At 43.1% G+C, this 22,375-nt stretch overlaps 1 protein-coding gene and 1 long non-coding RNA gene across 2 annotated transcripts; both read left to right on the top strand.

Moving 5' to 3' along the window:
• Positions 1–624: 624 nt before the first annotated feature.
• Positions 625–20,441, top strand: GGH (gamma-glutamyl hydrolase). The gene is made up of 9 exons (XM_003999834.5): positions 625–831; positions 3,968–4,079; positions 8,231–8,281; positions 9,546–9,630; positions 12,782–12,920; positions 15,215–15,321; positions 15,403–15,493; positions 17,739–17,876; positions 20,054–20,441. Exons 1-9 carry the CDS (start codon positions 723–725, stop codon positions 20,176–20,178), a joined length of 957 nt encoding a protein of 318 aa, XP_003999883.2. The 5' UTR covers positions 625–722; the 3' UTR covers positions 20,179–20,441.
• A 78-nt stretch (positions 20,442–20,519) lies between these two features.
• On the top strand, positions 20,520–22,036 carry LOC105261370. The gene is made up of 2 exons (XR_891328.4): positions 20,520–20,781; positions 20,890–22,036. It is a non-coding gene; the product is annotated as an uncharacterized LOC105261370 (long non-coding RNA).
• The last annotated feature ends 339 nt before the right edge of the window (positions 22,037–22,375 follow it).

The raw sequence follows: 22,375 nt of genomic DNA, 5'->3' as shown, positions 1-22,375 counted from the left end.
CTTCGGAGCTGAGGCCACGCGCCTGGGAACGTGTTCACATCCATCGTCCTTCCCTCTTCCCTTTGTTTCCTCGGGCTGCCTGGACCCTGAAAACACATAGCAGGATGTGGAAATTACCTCTGAAGTCACAGTCTATCCTTCCTTGGAACGCTGGAGTGCCCAACCCAGCTGCCAGCACTCCTAAAGTCAAGGTCTGGCCTTTCAGGCGGCAGTGATGGTTAGCGCAAAGTTCCCAGACGAATTCTCAACCTCTCGCCGGGCCCGCTTCCTGCTTGGTTACAAGACTCGGTCTGGCGGAGATTGGCAGGTTCCCCTTCGAGAGCCTGGGCTCCCTTACCCGGGACTGAAGGTCACATCCATAGAACAGTCGAAAGGATGATTCCGTCCACCCCGGGCCCGCACAGCAGCTTCCGGTGTCCCCGCACCGGCCGCCGGGCAGAGGCGCCGGCCGCGGGATCGCAGGCCGCGGAGCGAGGGCCGAGCAATGGGACGCGCGCGGCGCCTGCGCCCCCGGAACCTTCCGCCCAGGCCCCGCGGCCGCCGCGCGCGCCGGAACTGCATTTCCCACAGGCCTCCGCGGCGGAGCCCCGCCCCAGCCCACCGCCCCCGCCCCCGCGCGGTCCGGGGACCGCCCACCCCGCCGCCGTCGCCGTCGCCGCGGCTGCCGCCCCCGGTGTCCTGCCAGCTGTGCTTTTGAAAGGCGGCGGGAGGCGGCGGGCGCGATGGCGAGCCTGGAGCGCCTGCTGTGCGTGCTGAGCCTGCTCCTGTGCTGGGCGGCCAGCCCCGGGCTGTGCGCTCCTCGCGCCTCCACCTCCGAGAAGCCCATCATCGGTAAGAAGGCTGGGCGGGAGCCGCGCGGGCTGGGGCCGGGTGTCCGTCCTTGGCACTTCCCGCCGCTGGGCTCCAGCTGCTGCGTCCCGGTTTGGAAATACCCGAGTCCAGGGTTACGTTGGGTGGCTTCATTTGTAGCACGAGTAAGAGCCGAGCCAAGACGCCGTTTGGATCGTGCCGAAATACTGCTGCTGCCTGCTGATTCAAACTCGTATGGCTCTTGAAGTTGGAGGGGAGGAGGGTGCGCTGGGGAGAATCCTGCGGATTGTTTTCTTTTTGGTACATAGCTAGGAATTTCTACGAACTCAACAAACTGTATATGCGTTATGTTTATTACAGCTTCACGGAGCAAGGGCGTTGTTTCAAGGTACAATGCATTATACATACAAAAATCGAATTGACCAGATAATCAAGAAATTATGGTATAGTTTGGATTTTTGTCATTCTTCAGCACCGGAGGGCAGCAGTGGCTAGTAGAACCCTAATGTCAGTTCTACTCTGTGTGAAAGTGAAGCTTGTAATTTTTCCTTTTCAACTAATTTATGTTTTAAGAAGAGTAAAATCAGTTTGCCTTGCCCAAACAGACATTCAAGGAGAAAGCTATCCAGGAGAAATCAATCAGCCTAGAATTAAAATTTACCAAAAGCAATTTGTGTCAGACAATTAAGATTGACTTTATTTTCGAGGTAGTAGTATCCCATTCAAACTCTTTTATCTTCCGGGAAGAGAAAGAGCATATTCTGTAACTAAAGAGAAAGTAAATGAGTATTTTTTCATATAGATTAGTAGTGCTCAAATTTTGATGTTTTTATTTTTTTTAATGTTTTTATTTATTTTCGAGACAGAGAGAGACAGAGCATGAGCAGGGGAGGGGCAGAGAGAGAGGGAGACACAGAATCAGAAAAGCAGGTTCCAGGCTCTGAGCTGTCAGCACAGAGCCGGACGTGGGGCTCGAACTCACACACCTCAAGATCATGAGCTGAGCCGGTCAGTCGCTTAACTGACTGAGCCAACCAGGAGCCCCTCAAATGGGTTTCATATCAATATTTGGAACTTGGAATGCCTTATTTCATAAATTGGTTTCATAAATTGGTTTCATAAAATGGTGGTTAGAGTCTCCCAGGAGAATTAACTCAAAATAAAATTCTATGTAGTGTGTTGAGAATTGTGAGTACACAGAGGAGGCAAAAAGGAAAAAGAGGGGGACTCTTTTCCCTGTCCTAGAAACAGTGGTAATTCAGGGTTAAATGTAGAAAAAAGGGAGAGTCTGCTTTTGGTCACATGAATTAAGACAGAATAACTGAGCACCTACTGTGTGCAAGGCATTGAATGCGGAAGTGCAAAGGATTCAAAGACGAGGAAATCACAAACGTTGTGAGATGGTCTTAAAGTATGGGTGGAATTTGGGGGGACTTACATGTTGAGGGACTTACGTACGACCTGAGCTTCCCCCCATAGATGGGAAAAGTGAATATGTGGGTAAAGGGGCAGGGCAGGGGAGAAGACGGTGGAACTTACCTGTTCTAATATACTTTTCCCCTTCTTGGTACTTGTGTTCACCTGTCCCAGACCCTTTTTTATGGCACCTCACCTTGCCTGCCTTGTACCGTTCTATTCTCCCATCTCCGATGACACCCCCGAATTCTTTCCCTACCACAGTTCATTTTTCTCAGTGGAAATAATCCTGCCTGTCCACAACAAGGAAGACAGTCCTAGTGAATACATTCTGGTATCGGGCACATGTTAACTGAGTGCCTGACAACTTTTTGCGAGAAGCTGGGAATACAGAAGTGATTGATACAGGGAGCCCTTCCAGTCAGGTGGCCCACAGAGACCGTGAAGGTATTCCAGGTGGTGAAGCAGCAAGTGATACTGTGTTCTCCAAACAGACATGTTTTGCTGTATACTGGATGCCAGTAGCTTTCTGGGGCTGAGGTTTCAGTGATAAGAGGCAGCCTGGGTGGGAGGTGGGGCGGAGCACACAGGGTCTTATAGAGTTGATGAAAGTTTAGGGACCCAGTGACTTAAACAAGGAGAAATTTAAACAGGGCTCTAATAATATGGACTCCTTGCGATGTGATAGGCGCCCACTGGACTCAGGGCCTTTGCACGTGCTATTCCCACACCCTGGATCCCTTTTCTTCCAGATATTTGCCTATGGTTTTCTCCCTCATCTCTCTGAAGCCACGGCTCAAATGTCATGTTCTGCCTTCTCAGAAAGGGAGGATCCTCAGGGAGGATTTACCTGGCCATCATATGTAAGAGACCGGCTAGATGGGACCTCTGGCTAGATGGGACCAACTCCTCCCCTTCTCCAACACACACCTTCTTACTCTGCTCTACTTTTTCTCCTTAGCATTTACCACCAGCCATCAGACTTTATATTATAACCTTTTATCTTGTTAGTTATTTGTCCTCTCTTCTCTCCCTCCCGCACACTAGGATTAAAGTCCACAAGGGAGGGATTTGTGTTTTGTTCATTCATGTGTCCCCAGCACCTAGTTCAGTGCCTGGTAAATATTATGATCCAGTAACGTACTGAATGAAGAAATGGATGACTGAATGGTGACACGATCAGATCTCTTTCCACGTGGAGAATAGGTTGGAGTTGTTGCGGGTTGTTTAAGAAGGGATACAGACAGGCTTTTTAAGAAGGTATTATAATCAGCCAAGATGTTGGTTGCTTAGATTACCATAGTGTTGCTGATTCTGGAGCTATGTGGAAAGAAGGTATATTTCCACTGCTTTATTGTCAAGGAAACAATGTGTCTTTGAGTGTGTATGGGAGGGGAGAGGCCTCCTTCTAGATTTAAGGATGTGAGATTGATTCTGGGTTGTGTGAAGGAGGCTGGTGCTATTGTAAACCTGCTTTGGGGCTCCTTTGGTCTCCCTAATTGAGGTGAGAAAGAGGCTGCTACTTGAAACTCCTATCAGCCTCCTCTTGCTCTTTTCTCAAAGTTTATGGATGCACTTACAGAGGAAGCTTGGTGTTTCATTCTGGTAATTAAACAAGTAAGGTAGTGGTATCTTTACTCTGATGTGCTTCCGTTTCTGAGTAAGAAAAAGAGGAAATTGCTTGAAACTAAAACTGTTTTCTCCCCCACCCTTTCTTTCTCTCTTTCTTTTTGTAATTTAGGAGTATTAATGCAAACGTGCAGTAAGGACATGAAAAGCCTGGGAAAATACTATATTGCTGCATCCTATGTAAAATATCTGGAGTCTGCAGGTGCAAGAGTTGTACCAATAAGGTATGATCCAATATTTTTACACCATACAAATAAAAAACTCCTGCTTTACTGCGAATTATCGTCTATCTCAAAAATTCATGTTTCCTTTGCTATGATTGAATCATTTAAATGTGGCAACGTTGCACCTGATGTTTGCCACAAATCTAATGCTTAGGGTCTCTCATTAAATTGTTTAAAGTGTGAATAAGGCTGTATTTACCAAGCTATTAGAAATCTGTCATATGCATTCGGTAAAGAACAAAATGACAGTTTCCCATACTCCGGAAAAGGTGGTATTTGGAAAGTAATGGAGTAAAAGGATCTAAAACTTAACCAGCTTTATTCCATCATATTAGGATACGGGAACACTTGGGGAATAAAAGAGGGTTTTAGAAGATGACTTTTAAAATACCTTCACACTCTGTTTTAATGTTTGTGAATGACTAATACAGCATAAATTACAATATAAATTACAATTATTCAGTATAAATTACAATTATTACAGTTTTTTTAAATTTTTTTTTTTAACGTTTATTTATTTTTGAGACAGAGAGATACAGAGCATGAACGGGGGAGGGTCAGAGAGAGAGGGAGACACAGAATCTGAAACAGGCTCCAGGCTCCGAGCAGTCAGCACAGAGCCCGACGCGGGGCTCGAACTCACATACCGCGAGATCATTTCCTGAGCCGAAGTCGGTCGCTTAACCGACTGAGCCACCCAGGCGCCCCACAATTATTACAGTTTTAAAGGAGCTACGTTACTTTCGGTGATATAATGGCCTAGTAAGACTAAAATGACTTATGTCATATTTTGATTTGGAAAGAACTGAATTTTTAAACAAAACCTTGTAAATATCTGTAATATTTTTTCACCCCAAATTAGTGTATTTTACAATCTTGGGGCACTCTTACCTATCCATCATAAGCAACTTCACGCATAAAACACAGCTGTTTGCTTTGGGAAACCTGTTTTTGTCATTAATTTTACGTTAAAAAGTTGTAACAAAGAAAGCTACTCTTCAAATAAAACACTTATAATCAAAACGCGAGCATTACAGCTGAGAGAGTTGTACCACAACGTGGCTTTATGTTTAGCTTCATGAGGGTCATCTTCTTGCTTGACCTTTTACGTTTAAGTGCCTCTACCCCTTTCACTTTTGGCACTTGTCTTTCAGTTTTTAGTAGCAGATCTAATTTTTTCAAGTGAGATCTTATTTGGAACCTAGATAATACCAGAGTTTAATTTTTTTTTTTTTTTTAACGTTTACTCATTTTTTTGAGAGACAGAAAGCGAGCAAGCAGGGGGCAGGGTGTGGCAGAGAGAGAGAGGGAGACACAGAATCCGAAGCAGGCTCCAGGCTCTGAGCTGGCAGCACAGAGCCCGATGCGGGGCTCGAACTCACGAACTGCGAGATCCTGACCTGAGATGAAGTCGGCTGCTTAACTGACTGAGCCACCCAGGCGCCCCAACACCAGAGTTTTAGAGCCGAGGAGGCTTTAGAGAGTCTTCAGAACAGAGTTTCAACGTTTTCATCACCGAAGCTTTCTCTGCAAGTGGTTTTTTAGGACATTAGTGCTGATCACCTGGATGGGAGGTAGGAGAGACACGAGGCAGGTAGACGAGTTCAGAGACCGTTGAGGTAGGCTATGTGTGAAGTGATGCAGGCTTGGCTTAGAGCAGTGCTTGCTGTAGGACTGATGGGTAAACGTTCTCTAAAAATATCAACAAGATTTGATGACTAATAGAATGAAAGGGCACAGGGAGGAATAGTCAAGAATGACCAGTTTTGAAACGGGGCAAGTTTTGAAACTTGGGGAAGTTTTGAAACTGAGGAAGTTTTGAAACCTGATGACTGGGAACAGAATACTGGCATTTATGACGGAGTCACTGAAAGTGTAACTGTCAGCACATAGGTTAATTTCCAGGTTGGGTTCCCAAAGTTCATTTTAAGGTGTATCACTCGCAATTAGAATCATAGAGTCCTACAAAAGCAATGTGATTCATGGCAGCTAAATTTCCAGAGTGACCTACAGAGGATTGCCTAATGTAGAATGGGACTGAAGCGGCCACACTGATAAGGTTGAGTTTATTTCCGCATTTGGGATGCTGGGGGTCAACTTCCGTGGCTTAGAAGGGATAAGGAGGAGGATGGGAGACCCAAGGAAAATTCCAGAATAGGTAAAGGGGTTTGTCTTTGTTGTCCTTCTGCCTTCTCAGGTGCCTGGTGCCCTGAGGTTATGCTAAATCCCCACTGGTGGAACCCACGATCAGCGTCCTCCTGAAGGGTAGCATTGGCCCCTTTTGATTTAAAAATTTGTTTTGTTCACACAGCGTTTTATAACATTTTTAAACATTTACAAGTCAGAAGCCTTCATGAAAGTCTGAATTTCTGGCCGCCTTCTCTCCCCCCGCCAAGATAATGATATGGAGCTGACTTCAAATAAAACAACATTGGCAACAAGGCCTGTCACTCCTCTTTGTACCACTGAAACTGTGTCATCCATCATTATCAGGCTTAAGCCGTTTTCTTTTAGTTGACGAGAGAGCACACTAGTTCATATCCTATTGAGAAGGTCTTTCGTTTCTAGAAAGTATCACAACATGCAAGCAACATCTATATTCAGAGAATATGACCTGGCCTGTTTTTGCTGTCTGGTCTCTGAGGCACTTGAGTTCATGACACTTCTTCCCCTCCTTCCCCCAACAATTAAGCCCCTTAAAATGATTACCTGGGTCCAAAAATTCAGTCATGCACAATATGGGAGCCATTTCTTTAGAATTAATGAAATGACTGAAACCAGCATGCATGGCTAGTTGGTAGAAGTCCCTGGAATGTAGCTGAGTGATCTAAATCCATTCCTGTGAGGATTGTCTGTCCTGGTTTAAACATCCATGGGGAAGATTCTGGGTCCTGACTATTTGGTTCCCTTGTCATTGGCACAGTCTGGGGAGATTGGACTGGCAGGGTGCTGGGAACGCGGACTCACATTTCATCTCCCTGCCGCTTCCCGAGTCAGGGCCACTTGCCCATGTATCCTTCGTCTAAGATAATGGCAGGCACCTTTAATATCACCCACCGCTTTGTAGCTCTCTGCTGGGAGGAGGATTTTTATGAACTTCTAAAGAGACCCAGACTGGCAAGGCTTATTTGGACTTTGAGGAAAACCCAGCACAACAAAGCACAGCCAAGTTCCAGGCATCATAAGTGTGTTTAATAATGGGAGAGGTGTTCTGACTCTTCCTTAAACTTTCTCTGGGGCAGAAATGGACTGTGGTTGACATTTGATCAGAAACCCACTTTTGTGGCTGATGGAGAGGGCGTTATGTCTTGTTATTCTCTTACAGAACCAGAAGACTGCTTAACGTAGGGAAGCTGTTGCAGGAGTTTCGTAATCACGATGCTCTCTTCTCTCGTTCTTGCATTTTGTGAACTTTTGGAAGAGCAAAACCCATTTTACTGTGACCTAACTAAATTTTCACAGGTTAATCCCATCACTTTTTTCTGGAGAAGGGGGTAAAATCGTCAATAACGTGGTGATGTTAGGAGCCCTTAAGCGGGGTCTGATGAAGGGAGCTTCAGAATAATTACCTGGGCAAATTGCACCAGCCTACAGTGGTGTGCATGTAGTCTGTCCCTAGATCGGAACTCTTCTGACTTTTGAAAACACAGTGGTCTCCAGATCTTTGCAGTTAGTGGTGGGGGTGGGATGAAGAAGGGACTGGACATTTATATATGTTGTTTTTTATGTGCCCAAACTGCCTGTAGTTAAGGTAGGCATATTCATAAATCTTTTTATTTAGTCTTTATATAAAACTACTGAGTATCCTTACATGTTGTTGATAGTTTCCAGCTAACAGAGAAATTACTGGTGCCCAAATCTCTTGGTCTTTAAAGTTTTACATACTAACACACACTTCACAATATTAAGTTATACTGAGACCACATGAAAACACATTTACTTGTCTGATTAGCAACACAGGATATACTTACAGTATGTGATTTTCATGTAGTTTGAAAAAATATCTCTAGGAAGGGAGAGAGATATTGCCTAGCATTTAAGAATTATTTTTCTTTCTTTTTTTTTGTTAATTAATGTGGGGGCTTTATTTTCAGTCTTTTTCCTTTAAGTTTTGGAAATGGATGTTTTATAATTGTTTTTGTTGTTTTCAGACCTGATCTTACCAAAGAAGAGTACGAAAGGCTTTTCCGGTCTATTAATGGGTAAGTTGAAGCATTGATTTGATATAGGGAATGAGGTGGATGTCCTCTACTTTTGCAAAAATACACATAAGTATGTATGTTTCAATGTAACTATCTTATAGTGGTGTAATGGTAGTTTTCTGAATTCCGTTTTAGCAATCGTTTTGTTGAGAGTTGAAAAAGTACTGCAGACCGAAAGTGGCCTAAGAAATAAATGCTACATAGTAGATACATTTAGGTCTTTTTTTTTTTTTTTTTTAAGTGTCACATAATCTTTGTTCCTTTAATGCTTGTCTTTAATGTTTTGAAGTCACTTTGAATGACATGGCATACTGCCTGCTCAGGGGATTTAGAAGTTCTAAGTCTGGGGATCGGAATTGGTTATCTTTCAGAAGGTAGTTCGAGGGGCTCCTGAATGGCTCAGTTGTTCGAGCGTCCGACTTCAGCTCGGGACATGATCTCACGGTTCATGAGTTCGAGCTCTGCCTCGGGCTCTGTGCTGAGGCATGGAGTCTGCTTGGGACTTTCTCTCTGCCTTTCTCTCTGCCCCTCCCCTGCTTGCTCACTCTCTTTCTCTCCCTCTCAAAATAAATAAACTTAAAAAAATGAAAAAAAAATTAAATTCTCATGGATATTTGCTTCTAGCCCATGTATATTTTTATGACCAGTTTGTTCTTTAGGATTAAAAGTAATTCTCTATGAGCCAAAATCAATTCACAATCATGGGCCTGCGTTTGATTTTGCCATCACTGATCCCCTGAATTTAAACCTAGCTGTGCCTGGAATTTTATCTCGACTTGATTTCCAGTTTTGTATACTCTCCTCCCCTCCCCTGCCTATTTATCCTTAATTTGTCTATACTCTATCTCAAAAGTAAACTTGTTTATTGAAGAAATTGCAGGAGAATATGCACAAAAGTATTAACTATGGCAGTTTGTGAATGTGTGGGAGTGTAAATATTTTATCTTTTTGCTGTAGTTTCTTTCATTAATGATACTGTTACTTATGTGGTAAGGCAACATTTATTTAAATTTTTTTTTTAATGTTTATTTTTGAGAGAGAGAGACAGAGAGAGTGCGAGCGGGGGAGGGGCAGAGAAAGAGAGAGACACAGAATCCGGAACCGACAAAGGGCCTGAACCACGAGATCATGACCTGAGCCAAAGTTGGACACTTAACCAACTGACCCACCCAGGTGCCCTAAGGCAAAATTTGTTTTAAAGTAAAAAGAGTTTATTTTCAGTGGGGCGTGAGGTTGAAATGCACCCACTTTTATGTCGTTTCAGGATCCTTTTCCCTGGAGGAAGCGCGAATCTCAAGAAGTCAGGTTACGCCCTCGCAGCCAAAAAATTTTACGACTTGGCCATACAGGTAGATATCATTCATCGTTTATTATGCCAGATGGGTTTTTGTAATGTTCCGTGAGGATAATGCTTTTTTAATCGTGTGGTGGTACTTCCTTCACGATTTCCCTGGCTCGTCCTGCTTTACCTTTGGAGCTGCCAGCTCCAAAGTTCGTGGCAGCTGTCACCCGTTTTCTGTGTTCTTCATTTAGTTCTGGCCGGCCCCGGGAACCAGAGTCTCGCAGACCGGCCCTCTATGTCGGTGCTCAGTCCTTATGTGGGCTTAGTAAGCTGTTTTGTGTCTTGTGAACCAGGCATCGTTCGTATGTTACTAATTGTCATCTCCTCTTGAAAGCTCTTCTCCGTCCTATTTGACCTTGAACGGTTACCTTAGACTCCACAGTGTCACCAGGCACCAGAGCCTCTTGATTCCTTTCTGATGTCTCACATTGAGCCCACCTCTGCACCATACTTCAGATCTTTACTGTTTCTCTCCTGAACTATAATCTTGCTGGCCCTGGTATCTCCCCGGGCCCTTAAACATTTCCCTAAAAGAACTGCCTTTAGCATCCGAGATACTTGCTTAAAGACTTTTAATGGTTAGGCTAGGTAATCTGTAGCCTATCAAAGTCTTTGGGTCAAGACATGTGGTGTGTCCACAGCCCCACTTTCCCAGCTTTTCCTTATGCACATAATTGGAGCCAGGTTGGTATTCCTAGCATATGTTCTGTGTCCTCCTACTTAAAAAAAAAAATTTTTTTTAACGTTTTATTCATTTTTAAGAGAGAGAGAGAGGCAGAGAGGGGGACAGAGATTCTAAGCAGGCTCCATGCTGACAGCAGAGAGCCCAATGTGGGGCTCGAACTCAGGAACCTTGAGGTCATGACCTGAGCTGAAGTCAGAAACTTAACTGAGCCACCCAGGCGCCCCTGTGTCCTCTTACTTTTAAATTGGTTTAGTCTGTTTCTTTCCATTCTATCCCCAGTGCACAGTTTGGCTGTGTTTCCAGACTAAGGTGCTACTCCCCTTCTGTAGAAGTTGCTTTGCCAACTCCAATTGGAATGGTGTCCCACTCCCTCTTAACTTTTAGAGTGTTTTGTTGTAGAATAGTTCAAACATTTACTTAGCTCCAACTCTGTAATATGACAGGATCTGTGACCTTCAGGAGCTTATATTTCAGAAGACAGACTATGTTGAGGTTAGCTACTTAGGTCTCTTCAGATTTCACAGTTCTAACACCTTTTGAGGTGTTCCTCATTTCATATCACATGCTACCCTGTACTTAGTACATGCTCAGTGGATATTTTTTTAAAAAAGTGAACAAAGTGGACATTTTGTAATGTGAGTGATTTAAAATGCATTTGGGAAATACATATGGACATTATAAAGTAGTCATTTTTCCTTTTGCGTACGGGGACTCATGTAACTAGCTTGTTCAATTAAAAAAAAAAAGGAAACACATAATCCATAAGATCCAAAAGTCTACTTTTTTTGTAAAGTTTACTTTTATTTATTTTGCGAGAAAGATAGAGAGCAAGCAGGGGAGGGGCAGAGATGGAGACAGAATCCCAAGCAGGCTTTGCACTGTCAGTGCAGAGCCTGATGTGCAGTTTTGAACTCATGAACCATGAGATCATGACCTAAGCCAAAATCAAGAGTCAGATGCTTAACTGACTGAGCCACCCACGTGCCCCCTGAAAGTCTACTTTTTAAAATGTAATTAGCTACCTGAAGATTTCAAAGCAAAGGAAAATAGCTCAGCCACCTTGAACTGATTTAGCTATAGCTCCTGGGATCCACAAAGCCCTCCCTGAAGAAGCCTTGAGAAGCGAAGTCTGTTAGATCTGTTCACTGCTACTCCGTGTCGTTTGTTCTGCTAGGCTTTGTGGAGGATCCACAAAAAATAAAAGACGTGGTCCCAGCAAGCAAGGACTTAACATTTAGCCGAGAAATTAATTTGGTACTTATGGACACAGAGCAGTTAAACCCTCTTTTGTGTTTACTCTAGATGCAGTATGACCCTTCAACTTGATGTACGCAACTCTAACTTCTAAAACTAAATTTGCCAGACCTGCATATAAAGTGTTAGAAATCCTACCTTGGGATGGAAAGTATAGGAATTAATGTAAATCTGTATTTTTCTTAGCGAGGAACAGGAAAAAAAAAAAAAAGGGAAACCTTAACAATTTCCTCACTTAAAATGAGTGACTGTTAGGTTGTATTTTACAATGTATGCAGGAAAATCACTGCTTTTAGAAAAGTTGCAAAACTCATGTTGGTAATATCAGTACATATGGGTTTAATCATTGCTTAGCCAAAAAAATTGAGTTGCTGGAAGACTTTCTCCCCATCCATGCTAGTTGTTGTGACTCCTTTTGAAGAAGCTCAATACATTTGTACTTCGTTAGTTGACAACTTTCACTTTATGCAAATTTATTTCACTTTTGCTTGGCCTTATTCTTTTTTTTTTTTTTTTTAATTTTTTTTTTTCAACGTTTATTTATTTTTGGGACAGAGAGAGACAGAGCATGAACGGGCGAGGGGCAGAGAGAGAGGGAGACACAGAATCGGAAACAGGCTCCAGGCTCTGAGCCATCAGCCCAGAGCCCGACGCGGGGCTCGAACTCACGGACCGCGAGATCGTGACCTGGCTGAAGTCGGACGCTTAACCGACTGCGCCAGGCGCCCCAACTTGGCCTTATTCTTAACTGACCATTCATTCCTTTCCTTCCAGATCGTAGCTTTCCCCTGATTTAAATCTGATTTAAATCATGCAGCTATTACTATAAATGCTTAGATAATGGAGGAAGGACTTCAGAGCGTGTTCCAAGCAGACGATCATCCAAAGCAACAAGATTTGTAGAAGATGTATAAATGGGCGTTTATCTAGCATTACCTTTGGTGGTTGCAGTCTCTGATTGTTACTTGTGTCGGTTAGTAGCCGCCTGGCAGATGTCAGTCTTTTTCCCAGCGCAGCTGAGGTTAGATAGTTTGACTCAACCTGAATTATTATATAGGAGCTTGGTCTGAGGAAAGATGAAGTGGTAGCCTACTTATGGATCCTGGAAAGTTCTTTAGAAACCCACGCATGACGTGCCTGTCTCCTCATGACAAACCAAGTGTATAATTTTTGTTTCGAAAAGTTGAATAAGCTTAGTTTTCTCTTCCACTCTGCAAAGAGTTTCGATGATGGAGACTATTTTCCTGTGTGGGGCACATGCCTTGGATTTGAAGAGCTTTCGTATCTGATTAGTGGGGAGTGCTTATTAACGCTCACGAAAACGGAAGGAGTTACGATGCCGCTCAACTTCACCAAAGGTGAGTACTGTCTTTTCCAGCCTTTAAAAGATATTACCTGGGCAGGATTCGTAAGTAGCACATATCCACGTCGGAAATGCTCATGATGTTTACTGATTCTTAAATGATTTACACAAGCTGACGATGTGGATGATCGCTTTTGTACTGAGCTGTGAAGATGGCTGGAGGAACCCTCATTGCCTGTAGTGCCCCTGGGACCGTGTGTGATTAAGACCTCTGAGGTCGGACCTGGGTTTGAGTCCTACTTTGTCGCGTTTGCCTTGAGGCATGGCTTAACCTCTCTCGGCTTTCATTTCCTGACTTTAAGTGTTTTCCTCTTATGGTTGTTTGTGAGGATTGAACAAGACGCTGCTTTCCAGGTACTGTGTGAAACGCTTTCAATACAAGTCTCGTAAATATTAGCTCTAACTATTATAGTACAGCACTGTTCCCTTGGCCGTGTACTCTGTTTGAATCCCAGCTGTGGTGTACTGCAATTCGATTCTGGTACTGACCACCCGGAGTTAGCTCAGCCTCCAGTTAAAGGTTATCTCCCCAGCTAGACTGCCCTTATTTCAAGATACACCAGCCATAAGTCACATCCGCAAGGCCACCCACACTACTCGCCAACTGGCCACAATTTTGAGGATTCCCATGACCCTTCCTGAGGTTCAGTAATTCACTAGAATGACTCTCAGAACTCAGGAAGGTGCTGTGTCTGCACTAACTTTTATTATAAAGGATACACACAAGGTGACATCTGGGGAGGGAGTGCAGAACCTCTGTGTCCTCTCCCTGTTGAGTCACATCACCCTCCTGGCATGTCAGGAATTTTTTCCTGGGGTTTCATTGCGAAGGCAAGATTGATTAAATCGTGGGCTGTGTGACTGTACTCAATCTCCAGTCTCCCTTCCGTCCCTGGAAGTCAGGCTGGTTCAAAGTCCTAACCTACTCTAGTCATGTGGTTGACCTTTCTGATGACCAGCCTCCTCTTGAAGCTGCCTAGGGCCCCACCAGGAGTCACCTCATTAGCATTACGAAGGCTCTCCTATTTCTCAGGAAATTCTGAGAGTTTTAGAAGCTGTCAGGAACTCAGGGCACAGAACCAGGCAAATTCTTTGTCATACCACTCTGTGTAACTACATAATGATTCTTGTAGGTTATCTGATCTCTGGAGCCTCAGAGTTGAGTGCCATCCGCTGTCTTGTTCTCATAAGGATTTTGGATGGAAAGCAGTAGTTTTATACATAGAACCCATCGAATATTCTATATTTTTCAAAGTTCTTTCTCACATTATCTCACTTAGTCATCGTAAGAGCTCTGTGGGAAGCACATGTATTAGGTCAATCTATTTTGGATCTGTGTGGTGAGAACCCAGTTTATAAAAAAAATGAAGAGTGCCTTACTTGAGTGCATTTTTATTATCTGAGGTGCAGGGATTCTCATGGAAGCCATTAGCATGCTGAGTGAGAGGCTTCATTTAGGGAGAGCTGGCGTCAGGGCCTTGCATATCATCAGAACTTTTGTATCCTTTTGCTGGTGTTGGAGTTTATGCATCAGACTCCAGAGCCTGGTGTGAGGTAAACTGCTCTTTTCTGATCTCTTTACCGAGTAGAGCTTCCTTGGCCTGGTCAATGTTCTTTTCTACGTTGTTGGTGTTCTTTTTTTTTTTTTTTTTTTTTTTTTTTAGTTTATTTATTTTGAGAGAGAGAGAGCAAATGGTGGAGAGGCAGAGAGAGAGAGAGAGAGAGAGTGTCCCAAGCAGGCTCTGCGCTATCAGCGTGGAGCCTGATGTGGGACTCGAACCCATGAACCTCGACATCATGACCTGAGCTGAAATCAAGAGTCAGATGCTTAACCGACTAAGCCACCCAGGCACCCCTACATTGTTGGTATTTTTAAACCTTTTAAAGTCCAGATACCTTTAAAAATATGTTGAAAGTTCTGGATCATTTCCTGAGAAAACAAAAATATGTTCGTGTGGTAAACTGTACCTGATTTCAAGATAACTCAAGTTAAAATTCTCTGCTTACTCTATGGCCAGCCTGATAATGATAATATTGGAAGGATTTTAGTTACTCATGTTGCAATTCTGTAAGAAAAATACTTGATTATAGAACATATTTGAATTTGTGTGTTAAACTCATTTTGTGCTTGTCCAGAAAACATATGTGGAAATGATGTGTTTTGCTTATCAACTAGGCATCTTGATTATGTCTTAATAATGGCCTCTTTTTGGCTGTTAGATCAGTGACTTTGGTGGATTTTATTTTGCCTGTGTTTAAATCATTTCTCTTGTGCTTAAATTATTTCAGGTGCATTCCAGAGCAGAATGTTCCAGAATTTTCCTGCTGACTTGTTGATGTCATTATCACTGGAACCTCTAACTGCAAATTTCCACAAGTGGAGCCTCTCCATGACGGTATCACATTAATTAACAATGAAATTAATGCGTTTAGATTAACTACAGAAGTAATTATTTTGTTTTATTTTTATACTCTAGAATTTTACGATGAATGAAAAGTTAAAGAAGTTTTTCAATGTGTTAACTACAAATACAGATGGCAAGACTGAGTTTATTTCAACCATGGAAGGTATATATCATGGCACATACAAACCTTATGTTTCTATATATTAATTTTCATTTTATAGTTCTTTTATGAATTATAAAATCATGTTACTTTGGGGTGTGGAGATAGGAGCTAGGGCATTTTTGGAAACCGACTTTTTCCAAATGAGTTGTGATTTACCTGGGTCCTCTTCGAGAATGGGGTCAGGGAAATGGAAAATAAAGAGTAAGGGGAGAGTAGCTAAAGATAGAAATGGAGAAAATGACTTCTGTTTTTAGCAGTGTTGTAGATTAAGCACGACGATAGATTCTCTTGCAGACAACAACAAAAAATATGATTCACATTCAGAAAAACATCTTCCTAAACACAAGTATACCCCACTATCCCAAAGTAGAACCTTCGTATGAAACTCTTAAACCAAAATGGCACCAAGCAAAGAGTATCCCCCCACATTCCAAAAGTTTGCATTAAAGCCACCTTGGTTTTATGAGGGACTTGCATTAGAACCTATTTCCGCTAAGTGAAAGAAATCCAAAGAAGACTTTTACTTTCATGAAGAAATGCCACTGGTGTACTAACATAAGTCTCTCATAACCGTGAAGTGTCACACGTGGACTTCTGGCAAGTGGGGGATACCAGTATATTGATGAAGTGACCGTAGGGATACTCACGCCGAAACCCCTGGGAGTTAAATGGAGTACTTTCTTGTTTTCATGGTTAATTTATTCATCTTTGAAGGGGGTGGGGGATCAGGTCAGAGAGAGAGAGAGAGAGAGAGAGGGAGACAGAGAATCCCAAGCAGGATCCGTGCTGTCAATGCAGGGCTTGAACCTATGAACCGTGAATGACCTGAGCCAAAATCAAGAGCTGGAGGCTTAACCAACTGAGCCACCCAGGTGTCTTGGAATACTTTTTTTTTTTTTTTTTTTTTTTAATTTTTTACATTTATTTTTGAGAGACAGAGCACAAGTGGGGGGGGGGGTGCAGAGAGAGAAGGAGACAGAATCCAAAGCAGGCTCCAGGCTCTGAGCTGTCAACACAGAACCTGGCACGGGGCTCGAACCCATGAACTGTGAGATCGTGACCTGAGCCGAAGTCGGATGCTTAACCAACTGAGCCACCTAAGCGCCCCTAGAGGAAACTGCATTTATTCCAGACTTGAAGGGATTTCTATATGATGAGACTTTAAGGAAAACGAGCAGTCAAAGCCAAAAAATCACTAATGTGCAAGCAAGGACATGCACAAGAAGTTACAGAAACAGTAGACAGTCTTTGAGTCAGTAAGGCTGTGCCACATGAGAGGCCAGGGTCCTGGAGTGGAATGAACTAGAATAAAGTAGATGTAGTTCTTATTATTCAAAGATTGGTCTTTTTGCTGGCTTGCTCTTGGGGAGGTCAGAGGTCCAAGGTTTACAAACAGTATCTGGGGAATTGTGGGGAAGGTTGGTCAGCCTAGTCTGAAGTCTGAACCTGTTACCTTCTCCTTAACACTATTTCCGTCCTCTGTTTTTTTGCTTTAATGATAGCATTGGCATTTCCCAAATCATCCCAGGTTAGAAACTCGGATGTTGTCCTTGACTTCCTGCCCTCATTCTCCACATCTAAAAAATGTGTGCAACATTCTGTTCCCCAAATGCCTCTTGAAAATATTACCTCCCCTGCATCCAGCTTAGCCCTGGCCGACTTCTGTGTTAACCACGTTCTACCTAGACTCCTCGGTAACCTCCTAACTGTCCACAAAGTCACTTTCCAGGTGGCCTCTGATGACCCCTCTGAAACACCAATTATGAAGTTAGGAACCTTTCCACAGAGACATAGTTTAGGCTGAGACAAACTGGCTTATGTAAAAGGACACCAAAAATGCACAGCATGGTTCATTCTCATATGATTACGTTATGGGAGGAGATGAAAACACAGCATGAGGTAGGGGGAAAACAGACCCATTGTGGAAGAAACTTGTGTCACTGATCACACGCGGGCACCTGACTGTTTAACTGGGTTATACTCAGAGGCTCAACTATTTCACTCTTCTCTGATTACCTAGCAAATCATGCTACAAATTGTAAAAGGTTGAAAAACCAGTGAAACGTACTGTGAATGTTCACATTCTGAGCTGAAATTCTTTTGTCTCTGAGAGAATGAGCGCAATTTTACCCTGACACTGTGAATTATAAAATAATGTTTTACCTAGGGTGTAAAACATAACTGAATTGTAAGTAACATCTTCGAGCATTCTCACCTCACTTACTTGTTTGTGTTCTTCATGCAGGGTACAAGTACCCAGTATACGGCGTCCAGTGGCATCCGGAGAAAGCACCTTACGAGTGGGGGAAGTTAGAAGGTATTTCTCATGCTCCAAATGCTGTGATGGCGGCGTTTTATTTAGCAGAGTTCTTTGTTGCTGAAGGTAATATGCGGGTATATAACTTTATTAGTCTGCTGTAGCTTTGGAGGAAGCTGCCCTCATCTGAACTTAGTATACTCTCTTGGCTCTGTAGATGTTCTGTAGGTTGAACTTTAAAAAAGATTAAATCATAGGAAAGCCCTGAAATTGAGATATTAGACATTCAAATAAAATCAGGACAGTTATTTCAGTTAGTTATACAATCTAAAGCGCACTTAACTTTTTTTTTTTTAATGTTTACTTTATTTTTCTTGGGTGGGGGGGAGGTGCAGAGAGAGAGGGAGACAGGATCCGAAGCGGGCTCTGCACTGAGAGCGGAGAGCCCGATGTGGTGCTCGAACTTACAAACCGCAAGATTATGACCTCAGCTGAAGTCAGATGCTTAAGCGACTGAGCCACTCAGGCGCCCCAAAAATGTGCTGAATTCTTGAACAACAGCATGAAGATTGCTGAGTTCTTTGCTTTTCTTTCTTTCTTGAAGATTGTTTAAAAAAATGTTTTCCCCGTGAGTCGTCATTGTGGGAATAATGCTTTAATTTTAACATTCTCTGAGAATTAGATGTCATTTTTCTAAGAAAATTACATAAATTGAGTATATACTCATCACTCTGTGATTTTAAGGCTGCCTCTCTGCAGGCATTGGCACATTGGAGAAAGTTCATGGGCTTTTTCATGATGAAAACACAGAGGCATTTTCATGCTGTTGTATTTACGGGTAAAACTGAGAATTTGGTGGTAGATGCTTAGGTTCCAGTTGAGTGACACAGCTATGGGACGGAGCTACAAACACAACTTGCAAGGGACACGGCATACTCTGGTGAGGCGTGAACTCCAGCCCATTGTGTTTGCACCCTGTCTCCAAGCTGCCCTATGTTTTTATCAGCCCTCCTGCCCACACTCATGAGTAAAGTACTTACCTCCTCAGTTCTCTCCGGTTTAGAATTATGTTCAGTTGAATGGGTAGTTTCATGACAAAAACTCCGAATTAAAAAAAAAAAAAAATTGTCTCCTGTGCAGTGCTAATCCCAAGTAACATTTTCCTGTTGCATATTCAGAGAAAATGAGAACGGCGTAGGCGGTTTGTTGCAGCATTATCACGTGGCAAAGCTGTTTATTTTATCTTCATTTCCCAATATCCTTCTTTCTAAAAATGCCACAAAGCCTATATTTATTTTGACTTTAGGAGAAAGTCTGAGCCTTCACTGCTTCTCATTCAGACTTCAGCTCACTTTTCTCTTTTTTATTTAATTTTTTTTTTAATGTTTATTCATTTCTTTGAGTGGGGGAGGAGCAGAGAGAGAGGAAGACACAGAATCCAAAGCAGGCTCCAGGCTCTGAGCTGTCAGCACAGAGCCCAATGCAGGGCTCGAACCCACGAACCAGGAGATCATGACCTGAGCCGAAGTCGGAAGCTTGACCGACTGAGCCACCCAGGCGCCCCCAGACTTCAGCTACCTTCTTTGGTTTTTTTTTTAATTAAAAAAACCTTTTTTTAAGTTTATTTATTTTGAGAGAGAGAGAGAGCCAAGGAGGGGCAGAGAGAGAGGGAGAGAGAATCCCAAGCAGGTTCCATGCTTTCTGTGCAGAATCCAGTGTGGGGCTCTAACTCACGAACCGTGAGATCATGGCCTGAGCTGAAACTCAGAGTCCAATGCTTAACTGACTGAGCCACCCAGGCGCCCCAAACTTCAGCCAACTTCTGTGTTCCTCCTTGTTATCCCCGTTTCTTGCCTTGCCTCTCACTTCTCCATATGCCTCAGCTTTGCCAACATCTCCATTCTCTTCACTCTTGAAGCATCTCAAGAAGATAGACCATGAAAAACATTACAGTATACAATTCTGTGTGGTTACTAGACTAGGCTTCTTGCGTGCTAGGACCTTGCCCTGTTTATATTTCTGTCCTCAGGCCCTGCAGCAAGTCTTGCACACAGTAGGCCCTTTGTAAGTGTTTGAGTCAGCGGGAGAGTGAGCCCCACACTGGATCTGGTGCAGGGCGAATACAGATGCTCTTTTTTGTTAGGTAGTGAATCAATGCTGTGTTATGTAGGGGAGTTCTTGTAAGATATTTCTCCTTTTTTGGTAGTATTTTCCCACTTAATGCTGATTATAGGAAGCCGTGTTATAAAGTAGCCTTTTGAAGATTTTATAATTTTTAAAAATGAACACTCTTTTTCTTGCAGCTCGGAAAAACAGTCATCATTTTGAATCTGACGTGGAAGAGAATAAAGCACTGATTTATCAGTTCCGTCCAGTTTATACTGGAAATATTTCCTCATCATTTCAGCAAAGTTATATATTTGATTGAAAGCCTGCCATGTGTTAACACAGGAGTTTGGGATAATTCCACTATTAAACTGTTGCAATAACTTGCTACTCATGGCAATAATGGAAAGCCACAGAGATTCCTTTTCTATAATGTTACTGGTTCTGATTCTTCATTTAGTGTGTTTGAACATTTGTATCACATTTGAAAATTAATCAGTGAGACAGATAAAAAAATCACAGTGTATTTCATGGAAAAGATTTTATGTGAAACTTAGAGCAAAATAAATGTATTGAAAATCCAAATATTTTATTTTTTTCCTGTTGATTGTAGAAATAAGTACCGCCCCCCCCCCCCCCCCCCCCCCCCCCCCCCCATCCACCCCATCCTTGCGAAGACCCTTCTTAAATCTTAGCTCTAGTTCACTGGGAGTCATTGTTTGAGTTTCGGAAGTATTAGTGTGTGAGAGAGTGTGTGTGTGAGAGGGTGTGGTGTGAGTGTGTGTGTATACATATATTTCGTCTTCTGTCTTTTCAGCTCCACAGTTACACTGCACACCTCCTGAAAGTTGAGCCTGTGTCTTGAACTTTTTCTCTCTCACAGTGTCTAACACAGTACGCCATCAGTAAATACTTGTGACTATTGGTGAGTAAACTTTGTTTCCATGGAAAATAATTTGAAAGCTGCCCAACATTTTTTGGGGGTACATTTTAATCTATTTCTCAATCTGTGCTTCCCTCTTCCATCCCTCAGTCCTGTACACCCTCGCCAACCCTGAAATTTCAGAATTCCTAGAGGACAACAAAAATAGAAGACAGGACATTCTGAACTGTTTTTGACAGACCGCGTCTATGCCTCTGTTCTCCTTAGTCCTTCAGAGCTGCTGCTGGAGTAGAAACATGGGAAACAGAGTGATTGGGCAAGGTGTTGTAGGAGCTTATGAATGACTTTAGGTTCAGAAAGATAAGGACAATAATCTGAAGATACTGAGGTAAACCGTAAGCTTTGAGCAATACATCCAAACAGAATATAGGGTTGAAAGGGAATAACCCATTTAGTCAGCTCACAGGATTTTAGGAGAAGTGTGGCAGATTTAGTTTCTATCCGTGAGCAAAAAGATTCTGGTAAGTCTTGTCAAATGTGCCATTTCTAGCTAATTCCATGTCTCTCACCACTAGAAAAAGGTGGCGACTGTTATCCTGCCAGGGTTCTTTCCAGCCCATTTATTGAAATAGAAATCTCCTTGTCTCTGAAGTTCCCTAATCACGCTAAATCCTGACCGTGTCATTCCTCATGCTGTATCATCCCTCCTTCCGCTGTGAATGCTACTAATTGCTCCCAAAGGTTCTCACTGTGCTTCATGGATGATGAGCACACATATAAGAAAACGTAAACCATTATTTTTTTACTTAAATTCAGTTTTCCATTTTTCCATGTTTTTTTTTATTATTTTTTTATGCTAGACTCACTGTATTCCAAGAATGGGATCACTTTCAGAGTTGACAGTATCCCTGCCTTTCACATACTACTGCCTGCCAGAGGCTTGTCAAGAGGCCCAAGGGCAAGTGATAAGAGCGGTCCCATCCAGGCCAGGAATGTCTGTTTCTTGTCTAGCTTGACATTAAGACTGACCCAGGGCAGCCTGACATTGCTACATCAGTGGAGGCAAGACAGGACGGATTAGAAATGCCTGCTGATGTTAGGAAAGCCCTAGGGGGAGAGAGATAGCTGCCCCAGAGGGCTGCCTGATCCATCATGTGGAGCTCCGGGGAAGAGTGGACTGACCATCTTGGGTTCCAGTGGCCGGAGACATGGAGGCTAAGAGATGGGTGTTGCCACCCACTGCCTTTGCATTCTGTAAACTAGAGGTGACACTGTAGTTGGAAGACGGATGTGTAAGGGCCAATATACAGGCCCAAACAAATGGCTCAAGCCCAAGGATCAGTAGATCTCCGATAACCACACACCTGAACTTGTCCTGTGCCCATTATGAGAGTCACTTAAAATCAACATGTCAACACCATTCTGGCCATCCAATCTCGTGCAATCCTGTGAAAGGAATATTGTGCTTGCCAGGCGGCCCTCCTGGAACTGAAGTCTGGCCACAGGACCTGGACAATTGCATAGGAATGAATCTGAAAGCTGCTCAGGGCACCTCGTTGCCTTGAATGAGTGGGGTTTCGCTCATTTCCTGAAGGGGAGAACTGGGAGTACAGGCCCAGGCGGGTCTGGCCGGGCT

This window comes from Felis catus, chromosome F2, assembly GCF_018350175.1.
Source record: "Felis catus isolate Fca126 chromosome F2, F.catus_Fca126_mat1.0, whole genome shotgun sequence".
NCBI lineage: Eukaryota > Metazoa > Chordata > Mammalia > Carnivora > Felidae > Felis > Felis catus.
The sequence above is the reverse complement of the archived record's forward strand: the minus strand, read 5'-3'. Positions and strand labels throughout refer to the sequence as shown.